The 16536-nt window shown below is 47.2% G+C and overlaps 3 protein-coding genes across 5 annotated transcripts; 1 reads left to right on the top strand and 2 right to left on the bottom strand.

Annotated features, from left to right (window-relative positions):
• Positions 1 to 781: 781 nt before the first annotated feature.
• LOC112350811 (pentatricopeptide repeat-containing protein At4g02750-like) lies at positions 782 to 2686 on the top strand. Its single transcript, XM_024687688.1, has 2 exons — positions 782 to 1114; positions 1211 to 2686. The coding sequence occupies exons 1-2, from the start codon at positions 782 to 784 to the stop codon at positions 2684 to 2686; spliced, it is 1809 nt and encodes a 602-aa protein (XP_024543456.1).
• A 248-nt stretch (positions 2687 to 2934) lies between these two features.
• Positions 2935 to 5986, bottom strand: LOC9661324 (serine/threonine-protein kinase STY46). 3 transcript variants are annotated; one of them, XM_002982528.2, is made up of 16 exons: positions 5369 to 5984; positions 5182 to 5296; positions 5024 to 5088; positions 4821 to 4934; positions 4686 to 4758; positions 4512 to 4622; positions 4412 to 4462; positions 4200 to 4360; positions 4028 to 4135; positions 3902 to 3975; positions 3676 to 3851; positions 3530 to 3625; positions 3397 to 3477; positions 3290 to 3343; positions 3106 to 3240; positions 2935 to 3060 (listed from the first exon to the last, which is right to left on the bottom strand). In XM_002982528.2, exons 1-16 carry the CDS (start codon positions 5611 to 5613, stop codon positions 2992 to 2994), a joined length of 1728 nt encoding a protein of 575 aa, XP_002982574.1. In that variant the 5' UTR covers positions 5614 to 5984; the 3' UTR covers positions 2935 to 2991. The 3 variants fall into 3 exon arrangements, with proteins under 3 accessions (XP_002982574.1, XP_024543268.1, XP_024543267.1); XM_024687500.1 differs by having other exon boundaries at positions 4200 to 4462; positions 5024 to 5079; positions 5369 to 5986; XM_024687499.1 differs by having other exon boundaries at positions 4200 to 4462; positions 5369 to 5985.
• Positions 5987 to 10112: 4126 nt separating this feature from the next.
• On the bottom strand, positions 10113 to 15940 carry LOC9661709 (LRR receptor-like serine/threonine-protein kinase ERL1). The gene is made up of 27 exons (XM_024687703.1): positions 14899 to 15940; positions 14642 to 14780; positions 14399 to 14470; positions 14153 to 14224; positions 14019 to 14090; positions 13884 to 13955; positions 13747 to 13818; positions 13618 to 13689; positions 13472 to 13543; positions 13339 to 13407; positions 13209 to 13280; positions 13087 to 13158; positions 12959 to 13030; positions 12814 to 12885; positions 12680 to 12751; positions 12556 to 12627; positions 12426 to 12497; positions 12301 to 12372; positions 12165 to 12236; positions 12030 to 12101; positions 11909 to 11980; positions 11788 to 11859; positions 11664 to 11737; positions 11460 to 11591; positions 11059 to 11397; positions 10624 to 10994; positions 10113 to 10561 (listed from the first exon to the last, which is right to left on the bottom strand). The coding sequence occupies exons 1-27, from the start codon at positions 14981 to 14983 to the stop codon at positions 10172 to 10174; spliced, it is 2967 nt and encodes a 988-aa protein (XP_024543471.1). The 5' UTR covers positions 14984 to 15940; the 3' UTR covers positions 10113 to 10171.
• Positions 15941 to 16536: the final 596 nt, after the last annotated feature.

Here is a 16536-nt window from a genome sequence, read left to right as displayed (position 1 = left end):
TCCAGAAGGTAAGCGTTCCTTTGTTCTTCGCAGTTTCGTCCAAACTTAAGATACATCAATCCAGATGTGGGCTATGAGGCACCACATCGATCCGCAAGGACTGCTGTCCCTGGCGCTGGAGAATCGACGCTGGACCAGCGGCTGATCGATCGAAATCCAGACGGGGTAACGAAACCATTTGCTCTATGTTTATTTGCAAGTTCTCACTCACTCACTGTGTGTTCTATCACAGTGGAGGCCTTGCCACCGCTACATTGATCCTGGAAGTGGCTCGCGCAGCGAGAAGCCATTCCGGCCTTGCGTGAAGAAAGTTCCAGGCCCGCCTGATAACCGATCCGATCCATGGAGGTCGAGCAAGCACGCTGTAAAGCACGTCGACGAGAGCAAGGGCGATGATAAGTGGAGGTCGACGCGACACAGGCCATCCATTTTCGAGGACTGGTACCTCGACGCCTCGCTCCAGGAGGACTGGCGCTCGACGAAGAAGCCGGCTCGCTACACGCACCAGCCCGAATGGGTTCCTCCTTTCAGGGAATACGAAGGCAAAGTTCCTCAGCGGGTAACACTCTAGCTTGTCTTTGATTGCAAGCTTTGATCGTTTCTGTGTGCAGTTCTACTCCATCGTTCCTGGCAAGCATTTCCAGAGAAGGCCAACCGTGAGAGGCAAGCGCAAAAGCACCAAGTACAACCAGTTCGCCACCACCTTCGACAAAGACGAGCACTTTGACGAGTTCAAGCGGCCGCTGGGTGGCATCAAGACGAGGTACAGGAACGAGCACCAATGGCCCTTCACGCCGCTGCCACCACCGCGGAACAAGAAGCAGTTCTACACTCACGTCTGCCACCACGAAGGCGTGAGCACGCTCATGAACCCGAAGAGAGACTACGACTACAACTCGTACGTCTTCCTCTAGACAAGAGCCGAGAGTTCGGAGCCATGGATCACAGTACCAGTTTTGGGATTGAGATGGAGGACGAGGCGGTTCTCGTATCGAACAGATTGATCCAGATGTATGGGAGCTCCGGGCTGGTGAAGAAAGCACGGCAGGTGTTTGACTCCATGGGGATTCACAGGGATAGTTTCAGCTGGAACTCCATGATCTTTGCGTACTCGGTGAACAGGAACTTGCCTGAAACCAAGCTCCTGTTTGATCGAATGCCGGCCAAGGACTTGGTTTCCTGGACGACGATGCTGGCGGCGTATGCCCAGAACGGGCAGCTGCTGGAAGCCAAGGTGGTGTTTGACGAGATCCCGCTGCGCAGTCAGGTGGTGTGGAACTCGATGCTCTCGGCCTTCGGGAAGAACGGGGATCTCCAGGAGTCGAGACGTTTCTTTGGGGAGATGCCCGAGTGGGACATGGCTTCCTGGAACGCCATCCTATCGGCTTCGTCCCACAACGGCGACTTGGAGGCGGCCAGGGAGCTCTTTGCTCGAATGCCTTGCCAGAACATCGTGTCGTGGAATGCGCTCCTCTCGGCGTGTGCACAGGACGGATCTCTCGACGAGTGCCGGCGGTTGTTCGAGGCCATGCCCGAGAGGAACTTGATCTCCATCACCGCCATGCTCACTGCCTATGCCCGGACCGGGCATATCACCGAAGCTCGACGCCTGATTGCGTCCCTGGAGGAGGTGGACGTCGTGTGCTGCAACGCCATGCTCGCTGGATACGCCCAGAACGGATTCCTGGAAGAAGCCATCGATTTCTTTGCTGCGATGCCACAAAAGGATATGGTCTCCTGCAACGCGATGCTGGCAGCGTATGCTCGAAGCCGGAGAGTCGCTGAGGCCAGAGCGCTGTTTGGAAGGCTCCCAAGGATCAACCTCGTCTCCCTCAACGCCATGCTCGCGGCCTACTCGCAGAACGATCACGTCCACGAGGCTGTGGATCTCTTCTCGAGCATCCCGGAAATAAACCTCGTCTCCGCGACGACAATGGTGGCGGCTTTCGCTCAAACTGGACAGATCGAGCAGGCCAAGTTTGTCTTCGATTCGGTGCCGCAGCGGAACCTGGTTGCCTGGAATGCCATGCTCTCGGCCTACTGCCAGTCCGGTCTCGCGGAGGACGCCATCAAGCTCTTCAACCTCATGCCACACCGGGACGTTCTCTCGTGGACTTCGCTGCTAGCCATGCACGTTGCAGCGGGGAACACCACTGCGGCCAGACTAATCCTGGACAGAACTCTCTCGCCAGATCTGATCTCCTGGAGTTCCATGCTCGCTGGCTACGCTCGAAACGGACAGCCAGCCGAGGTCTTGGATCTCTTCCACTCGATGAAGCTCATCCACACTGTCGACGATGCTTGCTTTGCCTCGGCCATGCTGGCTTTCTGCCATTCCGGAGATTTGTACGCTGGAAGGTGCTGCGTCCAGTCCATGAGAGCTGACTTTGGGATGCGCCCGATCAAGCACCACTACTGCTGTGTGATCACGCTCTTGGGCCGAGCCGGGTTCTCGGACAGTGCTTACGAGCTGGCCTGGAGCATGCCATTCGAACCGGACGCCTTGGAGTGGAAGTGCTTGCTGGGCGCCTGTGGAAGTCACAGTAATCTTCAGAAGGGAGTGTCGCTGGCCGGACGCCTCTTGGAGATGGACGTGAGTGATGCCACATCCTACATCGTGCTGTCCAACCTCTGGTTCTTCTCGGACCGCCAATTGCAAGCTCCAGGGACCTTGGAACCAGACTAGAGACTTCCAGCTTTCCTGGAACTCAGTCCCTGGAGTTAACGTTGAAATAACTACACTGTTGTCTACCGTGACGAGCCACGAAACCATCCTACGTGCTTCCAACCTCTACGAACAGTCTTGGAACCAGCCACTCATTCTTCTTTGGAGTTCTATAACCTGTGAGTAAACATTGCGCCAAAAAGTATCGCCAGCAGTGAGCTTGTACCTCTGGCTTATTGGTCAGCCAACCATGTAAGCTAATCCGCAGGGGCCAATTCCTCTCCTCAGTAGCAAAATTGGATCACCATGTACATGTCAATGAATGGTCACAGGTTCCGCCGGAAAGCTGAAAAGATTCCAGACTTTTTCTTCTTCTCGCTTTCTTCCTCTCCAATCTGGGAATACTCCGTGAGCACTACGCGACTCAAGGAGGAAATTACCTCTTTATACACGTCTTGCAAAACTAGAGTAATTATTGAAAACTCCGGCCTCTCTGCAGCGTTTGATTGCCAGCATTTCTCCATCAATTCAGCAAGCTTGGGATGAGTGTTTTTCGGAATAACAGGTCGCAGCCCCTGGAATTTTAAGCGTTCTGTCAAGTAGCAGAAGTTCCGTCAATATTACCTTCTGAACGACTGCAACAGCCGCTTGCAACGGTGTGAGATAGTCGTAAGGCAGCTGCAACAAAAGGCCTTCGTATTAAGAAAGAGTTGATATGACAAATCATGTACCTTGCCCGTCAAAAGCTCCCATAAAACTACGCCAAAACTAAAGATGTCAGCCTTGTGGTCATATGGCTTATGCTCGATAACCTGCAAATGCGGCCTTCCGTTATAATGCATGCAGACCATGGCTGACAATTACCTCTGGTGCCATCCAACGATAAGTTCCCGTTTCTGCAGTCATCACACCAGTGTGGTCCTTCACTCTTGCAACTCCAAAATCAGCTACTTTGACAACCTACGTGACAGCAAAGATGAACATCTAGGTTAGGTAAGTCTACACTCTACCTCGTTCTCGTCCATTAACAAGTTTGCCGCTTTCAAATCCCGGTGAACTATGTTGTTCTGGTGCAGATAATCCATTCCTTTTGACACGTCAATAGCCACTCTCAGTGCCATCGGTAGTTTTAAAACGGATCGATGCTTGTGCAAATAATCGTAAACACTTCCACCGGACATGTACTCTGCAAGGACAAAGTCAAATCGATAATCTCGACAGAGACAGCTTGCAGACCAGTGACTATAGATAAGTTCGGCGGCTTAGTGCATGCTCCTATAAACTGCACAACGTTTTTGTGGCGCACTTTCCTGGAAGAATAAAGGATCAATTTACAATGTTACGAAATGCTATAGCGGTTACCGCATGATGAAGACTTCTTGAGCAAATTCCTTTTGCAAATCTTCGTTCAAACGCTCGGGTTTCAACACTTTAATTGCAACATCTTGCCCGCAGTACACTCCTCGGAAACTGGAAAAAGAAAAAAAAGTTGAAGTGCAAGGAAAGAAAACAAAACGACAAGAAAAAATCTTACAGATCACCGAAGGAGCCAGAAGCCACCTTATGCAGCAGTTTCAACTGCTCACTATCGATCTCCCAATCATCCTTCCCATCAAAAGGAATCTTTACATGACCGTGCCTGCGGCCATTTGAAAGTGTTTTGGTGGGAGATTTCGGCTTGGTCCACGCCTCTTTCTGCAACAGCGAAAATGTCTTAGTATCTAGAACATTGAGACGAGTGAGTACCTCAATGCCAGCCAATGCTCGCTCCATTGCCAACTGTAGGCCCTCCGTATCCTGATAGGCAATCTCACTGGATAAAAATCAACTACGCAAGGATGCATACCTCACATGACCAGCCGTCCACTACGAAGACATCGAGAGAAAACCCATCTCTAGTGGAGAAAGCGTGCGCTTCTTGGATATTCAATCCAACGTCGGCAAGCCAAGCCGATAGCTGTCAATAGAGAATGAAAGATAAACTTGACTACTGAACTGGCGGTTGGACAAAAACTATTACCTGGCTTAAAAGCTTGGGTTTATCTATAGTTGATATCGTCACTTCGTGCATAAAGATCTGAGCGAGTCCACGGCTGAGCACAAGAAACATCCGTTGCGTTGCGGATGGATGGATATATGTAAAGCGTAATCGTACCTTGGGGAATTATCCGCATGACTCTCTCGATCTTCATCAGATGAAGGCTTATTCAGATCGAGGACTAAAGCTTCGAGGTTCGGAGAAGAACCAAATGCAGGAGGTGGATGTACACTACGGAAGGAAGAAAAAAAGATTGAAACAAGAGAACATCATCGTTAGTTAAGACTTGGAAGCAATAGGTAGCTGAGCTTGAGACTTACAGCTGAGTTTCAGGCACGGGCATGCACTGGTCTCCTGGTACTGATTCGTCCAAGCGCTGCTGGACCTAGTATGGTCAGGTATTGTTTTCGCAGCATAAGTATCGGAGAATGGGAGCGAGCGCATTCGAATCTGCTCGAAACGAAAGGCACGCACTTACTTGGACGATCCGGACGTGAAAGACGGGCCTGATGTCGGGATTCTCCGCGAGCTGCAGCAATCGCTTGTGCATGAGCACGTCCTCAGCCCTCTCCGTGTTGACATCCAACGCATACCTGGATCACCACCAATTCATCCCGGTTCCAAGCCGGTGTCACCACCGTCCAGCATTCCAAGACAGATCTCACCTCGTCGGCAAGCGATTGAAATGTGCCTGTAGCTCTTCCAGAAATCCGGGATCCTCCAAAGCCTCGTGATTCTCCGCCTGGAGCCGCTTGACAATCTCCTGGCACACCTCGGCCTTTGTGGCCCGATGCAGTGAAAAAGCTTCCTCTCCCCCGCCGCTGCCGTGAGACCGGTGGCGCAGCTCCTCCTGGATATTTCCCTCCACCGCCACCGCCTCCTCCTCCAAGAACTCTTGCGACGAGGTCATGGCCCCCGATTGAAATTCCGAGCGCTGCCTGCCGCGATCCCACTATGTCTCCCAGACTCTAAAAAGAAGAAACAATGGCAGGCCGTCAGCTCGCATTATCACGGGCATGCTCGATCGATCAAAAGAATCGCATTGGCGATCGCTGCCGCCCTAGCACCAAGAAATGCATCAAAAACACATCCGATCGCCGCGGAAAGGCTGCCACAGCGAGAAAGAAACCCCGCGCGACGTTTCAGCTCCCTCGCAGCGATCCAAAGCCCTAGCCAGGGATCTAGAAATGCCAGCCCGCAGCGAAATATAGAGAGAGCGACCCCCCTCTCCTATCCAAGCTTCCAGCACGCGGCCGTCGATGAGCGACCCATCCAACGGCTGCAACAGTGCAGCGTGGTCACATTGTTACTGTTGGTTATTACCCGATGACGTGCAGCCAAAGCATAGCCGCTCCACCCAATCCCAGCCGCTAATCAACGATTAAAACACCCCCAATGGCCAAGATGAGCACACCGGCTAGCTGACCGGCTTTATCTAAATCACGAGACACTTGCTTTGGTCCACTACTGGTCACGGACCGGCTCACCACCACCACAGACGGAGTACCGTACATGCAGCCAGTTTCTAGTGACCGGCACGTGTTTCGGGATCAAGGCCCTGCTCGGTCGAGTAGCCGCGTCACTATATAAAGAAAGCAATGTTTCATGAGCGTCAAAGAGAACTTGCTAAACTTGGGTGTTTAGTTAGTTTAGCCAAAGCATATGTGCATAACTTGGCCCGGATATGCGAAGTACTTAAACTAAACGATGCTCATGCATGTCTTGGAGTGGCTCTTGGATGCGTCCAAGGGCCACTCCGTGCCGTACACGTACGAAATTGCGCTGGACGTACCGTGTCATGGTTTGGTTTGAGAAAGATTTTTATTTTTTCTTTACATGCTTATCGTGCTTTGAGCTGGCCCAAATCTATCTAACGTGTTAAAAACAAAGGAAGCTTCTCTTCCAGTGGCCTTCTGTGTTTTTTCTATGTTGTCATAATGTTCACTTCAACTGGATTTTTCCCGGCCTGTTTCGACCGTCCAGATGCAGTGAACCTTCAGCCGATTTCGACCACGTTCATCTAGAGAGATAAAGTAGAAGTCAGCGCTATATTAGGATACATGCTCCCTGAAATTGGGATCACGGATAGAATGGGTCACCCACACACTAAGAGTGCACCTAATCTTTCAAAATTAAAATAGGAAAACAAGAACTTAAGCTTGATGATCCACATCTATAGAGGGATTCAGACTCTCATGCTAATCTTCTGAATCCTTTCTTTTAAAATAAATAATTTTAAATCATTTATTTTAATAGTGTATTAGAAGAGTTGTAGATCATTTTGGAAGTTGATAGAGCCACCATCCCATTCCACTAAAATATGTAATAATAATAATATTATAAATAAATGTGTCTTTGGAGCAACACTAAAATCCTACCATTTAATAGTTTTAATAAAGATATTGTATGGTTTTTAACAGTTCAATATTTATAGGTGTATGATATATATAGTATAAGAAACTATAGAAACATGTTGAACATACTAATTTTTTTAATCAATTATTTTTTTATTTTAAAAAATTTAAAGAATTTATAAATTCGTGTTATTTTACTATTTAAACTATAATATAATATAGGTATATAATATGTATGCCGAGGATCTTTGCTCTTTATGATAAATACTAAATGTGATAATAAATTTGATATAATGAACAAATGTGAGAATGTTTTGGATATATAGAAATACTTTCACAATAATATATATATATATATATCATAATTATCTTTATTATATATAAATATTTTTAAAATAAAAATAAAAACTGCTTAAACTTAAGTATTTATAAATACCATTTAATATTGACAATTATATCAAGTAAAAAATTTAAGTTTTAACATATTTTAATGCTATCAAAACTCATCTTGATAAACACAATTTTAAAAATATATTTCTATAATTTACTCAATTTGAGCTTAACTTTCACTTACTAACCTTCTTGATAAAAAGTTAATTAACACCATCATTTCTTATTTTTATGACTAACAAATTATTCATTTTCTAATAAAGTTTTCCTAATGAAGATATATATAATAGCATAAGCCTAAATCTGGTACTATTTCCTTTTAGTTTGTCAAAAGCAGATAAATACATTATAGTATAGTATATTCCTTTATTTTTAAAATTACTATAGCTTTACTTGCATGGCCATCTCTCACATAGAGCTTGTCCATTATGTAACAAAGTATATGTAATGCTCATGAATGCAAGTGCCTTCATGGTAAAGCTCTAGATTAACTTCTGGTGGCTAGAAATATTATCCAGTTCCTACTGAAATTGCTCTGATTCTTTGCTTAAGAGTTGTGGGTGTGGATAATGCTCTTCAGGGATTGTGTTATGAGCATCAAGGAAGGAACTGAAAAGGAAAGGCCAAAGTTTAAATACAATTGTTAGTCATATCTCTAGAATATTGAGAAAACCCTAGAGCTGCTCACACATCTAGAGCTCAGCTTATGAATCAAATTCATGTGACAACCCTCAACATTTACTCATAGATGGTAAATACTGTTTATATTAGTGTATATGTAAGAATCTTAATACTAAACCTTGCCCAGGTTTTCTAAAAGCAAACCAAAAAGTCATGATAGTCACCTTCCAAACGACTTACATAGATTGACAGTCACTAGTCTTTAACTAGCTTCATTTTTTAACTAACCTCCAACTGTGTGCTTTTCTATCATTTCATGTGAAGGATTGAAGATTGCACGATCGAAGTCCAGAAACTTTGGCTTGCCATCCGAATTAAAACATAGGAACATTTTAGATCCCCATGTAGAACTCCTTTGGAATGAATCTCAAGTAGCCCGTGTCTTACTTCCAAAGATATAGAACCTGTTGTGACCACATCACCTAGCCCTCGTCCGACAGAGCCAAGTAGACAACGTTACAGTGAGGAAGACGGCCAACACCAAAAAACATCGGAGGATAGATCTCGAGGATGCCCTGGATTGCTACATAAACCCTTTCCTCTTGCACGAAAGCTTTAATAGCTTCTTCCTCCCGTAGATCGAATGTCTTCAAAACAAGATCTAAAACGTTTCCATATTTCCCCATACCTGCAACACAATGAACACAAATCAAAACTAAATCACTCAACTCTACTCTGAATGCATACCTGCCAAACCAAGCTCATTTATGGTTGGAGCAGAGAGCTCATGAAACCTCTCTTCTTCAACCACCATTGACATGTCATAGCGTTGATAGTGGCTGCCCCTCGGTAGCTTCAACGAGGAACCTCGAACCGGAGCCGACAGCACCAATTCCCGCTGCATATGGAGCTTTGTGGTGGCACTGTCCTTGTGAGCTGCCACAAGAACAAACAGAAAGGCTCCGAGTGGTGCACCACCATCCACACGAATCACAGGTGAACACTGCAATGTCTTGCTGGTTGCATCAATCCTCTGGAAGCAAATAGTCTGTGAATAGTTCGAGATAAAGCCGATACGTGTTTCGTCCATGACCATGTCACCAAACAGTTGTTGAATGTCTTTGATAAGCTTCGAGGCCTGTTGATTGTCCTCCAGAGCTAGTCGCAAGTCTCATCCCGAATTTTTCGACTCCCATGGCCCACTCAACTCGCCATTCCCAAAAACACGACGAGAGAGCTTCTTCCGGTTCCCAGCTGGTTGAGGAAGTCTTGCGTCCAAGATTACATGGTCCGTGTATGGGTATGATCGACCACTTGCACCAGCTACATAGAGAAGTGGAATTCCTAACTCCGCTGCCATGCTCTCCAAACGTGGATAGATCCATGGCACCTCTGACTCCTACTTTTTCAGACACTACTGGAAGAGGATGAACAGTAGCACTCTCGTCGAATATCTGCGTATCATCCAGGGATCCCACAAAGGCTGTCATCTCTTGCTCAAATTGTGGCCAGGCGGGCTGAGTCCTATTGGCAATTCGGGTAGGTTCTTCCCTCTAAGAGTCAGCCTCTTGACATCTGCAAGGAAAACAACAATTTCTAATAGCAGCACAATTCCATCCTATTTATTAGGGTTTGCCTTTTTTAAGGGTTTTTCCTACTTGGTCTTTTAAGCGTTTTTAGGGTTCTGTAGAGTTTTGGTGTTAGGGTTCTTGGTTGGGCGGCAGCAGCGCGCGCTCGTGGCAGGATGTTTCTGGGACAGATTCAGCTGCCCGACAAGGCGGAGGCGCACCGGCAGCTCCGCAGCCATCTGACGCAGTTCGGCATCTGGGTGGGCGTCATTAGGGTTCTGCCCTATGTCATCCATTTCCTCACCAAGGAGAACGAGGAGCTCAAGCTGGAGCTGTAAGCGATGCAATCAGTCTATTGTTTCCTCCATCCCCAGTTTTTGCCTCTTTGATTTTGTGATCTCTAGATCACTGCAAATGTTGAACTAAAATCTAATGGAAAGAAAGAGGGAGAATTTCTCGTGAAGAACCCTAAAAGATGAACCCTAAAAACAGAGTAGCTATTTTAGTTATATGATACAAGAGGTGGGAAAATTTTTCACCCTTGGGAGATAACTTCGCCAAACTTGACAAAGAGGTGGCCGCCCGAGGTGGTGCTGCTGGCCGAGAGATTGTCCCTGTGCTTGCTATCCACGTAGTCGTCCACATACCTCCGGTTTGCTCCACCGGCATTCGCAGCGGAATCCACAGCGGCATTGGCAGCGGCATTGGCAGCCCCGGCCGAGGATTTCTTGACGCTGGGCGGAGGCAGCAGCGTCAAGATCACATTGACAACGTCGTGCATGGTGGGTCTTTGCGCCGGGAACTTCTGTGCGCACAGCAGCGCCAAGCGGATGAGCTTCTGGATCGCGTTTGGGTCCGTGCACGTATCTTTCACCTCTTGATCCACGATCTCCATCACGCTCTTGTTGTTCACGTGAGACAACACCTGCGAGATCGATCACCCAAGCTTTGTGAGAGGAGATCCATCGATCATCCATGAAGCTTTACCCATTGGTGTAAGTTCTTCTCGTCGTCCACGGCCTTTTGCCGCGTGATGAGCTCCAGGAGCACGATCCCGAAGCTGTAGACGTCGGATTTCTCGTTGAGCCGCGACGTCCTGGCGTACTCCGGATCAATGTAGCCGATCGTCCCCATCACGTACGTGGACGTGTGCGTGCTCGCGGAGCAAATGCTCTTGGCGATGCCAAAGTCGGAGAGATGGACCTCGAACCTCTCGTCCAGGAGAATGTTGGAGGACTTCACGTCCCGGTGGATGATCCGGGGGCTGCAGTTGTGGTGCAGGTACTCCAGCCCCTGCGCAGCGCCCAGCGCGATGATCAACCGCGCGTCCCAGTCGAGCGTCACCTTTCTCACTGGTCCTGGAAAGTTTCCAAAAGATCATGAAAACGTTAGAGCTTTGCAAAGGAAGATGAGAAGTCATACCGTGGAGGATGTCCCAGAGGCTTCCATTGTCCATGAAGTCGTAGAAGAGGAGGTTCCCGGCCGAGGATAGCGAGTATCCATACAAGCTTACCAAGTTTCGGTGCTTGATGTGGCCTAGAGTCGCGAGCTCCGTCTCAAACTCGTGGACGTTCTGTGGATAGTGATTGTAGAGCCGCTTGATCGCAACTTTCTTGCCGTTCTTGAGCGTGCATTTGTAGACGGAGCTGGAGGCACCGCGGCCGACGAGAAATCTCTCGTGGAGGTTGTCTGTGATGCGCATGATATCGTCGTAAGTGTGGCAAGACATGTCCATGTGTAGAACGACGAGGCTGGGAGGGCCTGGTTTTCAAGTAGCGTGTCAGTTTTTTTCTTGCTTTTTTTCTTCGCGATGCTTTGCTTACTCTGGGATGAGTTCTTCGAGGCTTTGACGAATCCTTTGGGCTGGTTCCAGCGAATGCCCAGGAAGATGAAGACCAGTAGCAGACACATTGAGCCGATCGAAATGCCAAGAATCGCTGATGCTCCCATCGTTTCTACTCGAAGATGAAGAAAAAAATATGGATGAGTAGAAGGCGAGGTGAAAAAAAAACAGAGATTTTATATACCAGATGACCTCTTCCTGTAGACGTTGCACATTGGTTTCGTGGATCCACCACAGAGCTGTAGATTTCCTACATAGCTGCAAGTCTGAAAGTTAGAAGGAAGCTAAAACTATCAAACACAACATGCCTGTCGAATGAAAATCTATTGAAGATGCTACTCGCTGGTATCTCTCCTGAGAGATTGTTGTATGACAAGTTCCTGACAAGATAGTGTGAGTATCTCACAAAGAAACGAAAGAAAAGCTTACAAGGTGCTGAGGCTGAAACAGTTTCCAAGCTGCGGTGGTATCGATCCTGACAGGGAATTCTTTTCCAGAAGTCTGAAACAAGAACAGTACGTAAAGAAGCAAAAGGATGAAAAGCTCTTACAGTGCATTCAGTGTTTGTAGCTGTCCTAACTCTGGCGGTATGCTCCCCGACAGATTGTTCTCCGACAAATCCCTGCAAGTAAGTTCCCGTGAATCAAAGCTGGCAAAGAGCGTCGTGAATTGCAAGAGACAATACATTGCATAGATGCTTTTCAAGCTACCAAATTCAGACGGAATTCCTCCAGTGAGTTTGTTGTGTTTTAGAACACTGAGAAAAACACACACAAGAATTATTGTCAGTTCACCTCAGTTCGTGAAGCTAGCATACTTACAGCGTGAGGAGATGTTCAAGGTTGCCTATTGATCTGGGAATGTGTCCGGTTAAAATGTTTTCTGAGAGATCCCTGGTACAAATCAAGAGATTGTCAAGTTGTACCGGAAAAACTTCTGGTCTTACATTGTATCTAAGTTGACAATGTGTCCTAGTTCTTCAGGAATCCTTCCCGAAAACGAATTAGATGACAAGTTTCTATACGTTTCGCGTGAGAAACGATCGATCGAAAAAAAAAAAAGTTACGGAAACTTACAAATAAGTCAAGCTTCCCAGATCCTGAAGCTCTGGAGGCACGGTGCCGTTTAGCATGTTTCCGTGAACGTTACTGTGCGCAAAAGTATCAATAGTGACAACGGAAACGATTCAAGGAAACTTACATGTAGTTTAAGGACGAGCAGTAGCTCACATTTTTTGGAAATGGTCCAGAGAACTTGTTGTTGGAAAGATCCCTGCAATGTCGAGAAACCAAATTAGCTAGATTTCGATATATTTTACATCACTGCAAGCTCACAGCTCAAACAACTCGCTTAAGCTTCCCAGCTCGGGAGGAATCTGTCCTGTTAGATTGTTATCGTTGAGTTGCCTGAAAGAAGTAATGGCTAGTTAAGTCTTCTTTCAGGAGAAAAAAACTTAGAAAACAACAAAAAAATACTCACAAGTAGCTGAGCTTCGTCATATTTCCAAGCTCCGGAGGAATGACTCCAGTAAGCATGTTTCCATGGAGATATCTACAGCAACAAGAAATCAATCTCTCATGGAAACGAGATTCTACGCCATGGCTTACAGCTTGCCGGTGAAAGTAAGATTGCCAAGTATTGAAGGAATCGATCCTTCAAGGAAGTTGTTACTTAAATCCCTGTCAAAAGCGAGTGAGAACAAAAACACATCGCAGATAAAATCACTTACAAAACTGCCAGAGCCTGCATAAGACCGATCACGTCTGGAATTTTGCCAACAAGCTTGTTTCCTTGCAGAGACCTTTCACAAAGTAAAACAACGGCATGGATATTCTAAGAGATCAAGTAGGCTAGCTTACAAGGTTGCCACTTGCAGAAAGCCGATGTTGAAAGGAATCTCGCCAGTCAGCTGGTTATACGAGAGGTCTCTGCGGCAATTAAGTACGGAAAGAAATCAATAAGAAAGTGAACACACGACAAAGAAATACTCACAGGATCTCGTAGCTTGTGCAGTTTCCAATATTTTCTGGAATGGGACCTGTGATGTTGTTGCTCCGAATATCACTGTAAGCAATCAAGGAGAAGAAACGGTGATATAACGAGTTTGTGAGATAGAAAAGGTGTTCCAGGAAACTTACAAATACCACAGCCCCGTAAGCCGGCACATATCGGGGGACAAGTTCCCAGTCAAGAGATTATCCCTCAAACCTCTGCCAAAAGCTCGTGTCTTAGTTTCATACGAAGCAAGATCACTCGAAGCAACTCACAAGTACTGCAAAACTTCACTCCAGTAGAGCAAAGTTGGTATTTCTCCTGTCAGCTTGTTCTGTGCCAAGTCCCTGGTAAAGATTTGACGATCAGAAAAGCAAACGAGAAGAGAGAGAGAGAGAGTATTCGAACGAACAGAGTCTTAAGGTTCGGGAGCTGCGACAGCGTCGAAGGGATCGGCCCCGTAAGTTGATTGTTCTTCAGTATACTGCACAGTTTGAAGTAGCGAGAGATTCATTAGCTCTTCGAACGAAGCGCGGGTATAACGTACAGATTCTCGAGCTGCTTGAGTTGCGAGATCGAGAATGGAATATCTCCGTGGAATGCATTGAACGAAAGATCTCTGGAATAGTTCCAAACATTGAAGTACTACAAGAGAAACGCGAAAAAAGGTAAGGAACTTACATGGTTTTCAAGTTGACGCACTGCCCAATCTCATCTGGAATCTGTCCAGACAAGCTGTTCTCTCGCAAGTCCCTACACACAAAACACGCAAGAGTTATAAACTTTGTCTTCTTGGTCCCCACAACGATACGGAGGGAAAAAAAAAATTAAAGGAAGAACACACACACACTCTCTCTCTCTCGCGCGCTCTCTTTCTCTCTCTCTCTCTCTCTCTCGGTCTCTCTCGGCAACGCAAACACCACTTACAAATACTGGAGACTTTTGAGCCTTCCAAAAGCTGGCGAGATCTCTCCGGAAAGTCCCAATTGAGTCAGATTCCTGGCCGCAAAAACAAATCGCAACTTGTGTAAGTTAAAGATGGAAGATCCAGCATGAGACAAGATGGAAAAGAGAGGAAAAAGAGGAGAGGAGAAAAGAGAAGAGGAGATGGAGCCTTGCGAAGACGATGATGATGATAATGCGTGCGTTATGATCCTCCCGTGAACTTACAAGCCAATCACTGCAAGCGTGACATTATCGCAGCTGACACCCCTCCAGAAACACGGGTCGCGATCAATTGCTCCTTCCCAATCGTAGAGAACGTTGTCGGCATTGTTGAGCGATTTCTTGATCTCGAGCAGCACCACCCCTGTGAGTGAGAAGATCGATCCATGGCGAAGAAAACCCATGAAAAGAAAAAGAACTTTAGTTCATAGACTAGCGAAGAAAGACAGAAGAAGAAAGGAGATCGATCGATCGATACTGACCATCGTCTGAGAGGCCGGAAGCGCTGCCAAGAAGAGCAGCCAAGAGGAAGAGCAAAGATAACACAAAGTGGTGCATCGATCTCATCTTTTATCGCAAGCCCACTGCGAGAGCTTTCAATCGCTGCTGGTACTGCTCGCCATATCGCCGTCCTGTTCTTGCAATCTACTCTATACGAGCTCTTCTCGCTCTTCCCAGATCCCACATTCCAGGAAAGGAGCAAGAAAGGAAGAACTCTCGGCGATGGCGTGCGGATGTTGCGTGAATCTATGCTAGCTCATGATCTATCATCTATCCATCTATCAACTGGCGCTGGACTGGCGCTCTCCAGTGCTGCCGCTGCCGCCGCTGCCATCCTATCGTGCAGCCAAAGCTCTCAAGCGCAAACGTGAGAGGAAGAAGAAGAGCAAGAGACCCACATTCCTTTCTCGGCTAGAGAGAGCTCTTGGTTTCAAGGCGGAGGTGGAAGACAGAGATCGTAGAACGGAACGGGCACAGAATTCCAATCCCACCGCCACCGCGCGGCGCTCTCTCCGCCCCGCCAGCCCCGATCCAAAAATCCAATCTCCGCCAATGCTGGATGGCGACGAGCTAGCTATGCCATGAATGCCCACTGGAGCGAAATCAAGGAATCGCCACCACCACCACCATCACACTCTTTTTCGTGATGGATGATCCAGAAGGAGAAAATCTCTTCTTCTTCCTCTCAAGCTTTCTCACTCACTCTCTCTCTCTCTCTCTCTCTCTCTCTCTCACTCTGTGCTCCAAAAATCTGTGTGCCACTCACTGTCTCGTCGCTCTGCTCGCGCTGTGCGCTCTGGCCGACCTCTGCGCTGCTAGACTGCCCGTTCTTGCCAAAGACTAGTAGTCCCTCCCTCTCTCTCTCTCTCTCTCTCCTCTTTGTCCTTTGATCTCCTCCGCCATATCCCAAAACCCAATTGTTTTGGAGGAGATTTCCGATCGCTTTGCTTAACGAATCAACAAAAGCATTTCTTTTCCAGATCGAATCGATGGTTTCTTTCTTTTCCTCTCCCTCGATTATCAAAATCTCGTCTCCTCGGCAGAGCAGTGACGGCGGTGTCACATCCCGCTGACACCGCGCCCATCCTGGCGGCGCCGCGGCGGCGCCGCTCCTGTCACGTGACAGAACATTCCGTCACGCGGGACCCGGATCTCCGCCGTCCACCCGCGGCATCCAACGGCCGCGAATGTTCCTCCGTTATCCCTGACCGCCGGCCCGTGGCCGTACACCTGTGGCATGACTTAGTCCAAGCAGTTTTACTGTGGTGATAGCTAGGCTGGTCTATTCATCCAAATTAACGTAACTCTTTCTTTTTTTTTTCACATTTACTTCTTCCACTCTCCCGTATTTTTTGTGTTTATTCGCTTTTTTACGTATTCTCGTATTTCTCAGGTCTAGGCTCAACCTCTACATGCCATTGATTACGGTCTAGGCCCTATTTACTTTTCACACGTGGTTTACCCCAGCCTGGCATTCAATTTGGTTTTGTATTTTACCACCATTCTTTTTAGCTTGACTTACTATAAGCGCAATTGTCCTCAAGTGGTTAAAAGTGAAAAACAATGTTGGATTAAATGTAATCTAAGGAGACTTGGAAGACAATCCTTTCCTCCTTGTG

The sequence above is a fragment of the Selaginella moellendorffii genome, unplaced genomic scaffold (assembly GCF_000143415.4).
Source record: "Selaginella moellendorffii unplaced genomic scaffold, v1.0 SELMOscaffold_54, whole genome shotgun sequence".
Taxonomy (NCBI): Eukaryota; Viridiplantae; Streptophyta; class Lycopodiopsida; order Selaginellales; family Selaginellaceae; genus Selaginella; species Selaginella moellendorffii.
This window is presented reverse-complemented; position numbering and strand designations above follow the sequence as displayed.

Bases quoted from the DNA above. Each gene is read 5' to 3' on its own strand.
- LOC9661324 (XM_024687499.1), bottom strand. From the start codon at position 5,613: ATGACCTCGTCGCAAGAGTTCTTGGAGGAGGAGGCGGTGGCGGTGGAG. The intron at 3,626-3,675 runs GTAGAGTGTAGA...GCTGTCACGTAG, and splicing joins TGTTAATGGACGAGAACGAG to GTTGTCAAAGTAGCTGATTT. The intron at 3,061-3,105 runs GTAATTTCCTCC...GAGTATTCCCAG, and splicing joins TGCAAGACGTGTATAAAGAG to ATTGGAGAGGAAGAAAGCGA.
- LOC9661709 (XM_024687703.1), bottom strand. From the start codon at position 14,983: ATGAGATCGATGCACCACTTTGTGTTATCTTTGCTCTTCCTCTTGGCT. The intron at 13,281-13,338 runs GTAAGCTAGCCT...ACTTTGTGAAAG, and splicing joins TTTCTGCAAGTGGCAACCTT to GTCTCTGCAAGGAAACAAGC. The intron at 13,031-13,086 runs GTAAGCCATGGC...TTGTTGCTGTAG, and splicing joins CTTACTTTCACCGGCAAGCT to ATATCTCCATGGAAACATGC.
- LOC112350811 (XM_024687688.1), top strand. From the start codon at position 782: ATGGCCCTTCACGCCGCTGCCACCACCGCGGAACAAGAAGCAGTTCTA. The intron at 1,115-1,210 runs GTGAACAGGAAC...GCGTATGCCCAG, and splicing joins CCATGATCTTTGCGTACTCG to AACGGGCAGCTGCTGGAAGC.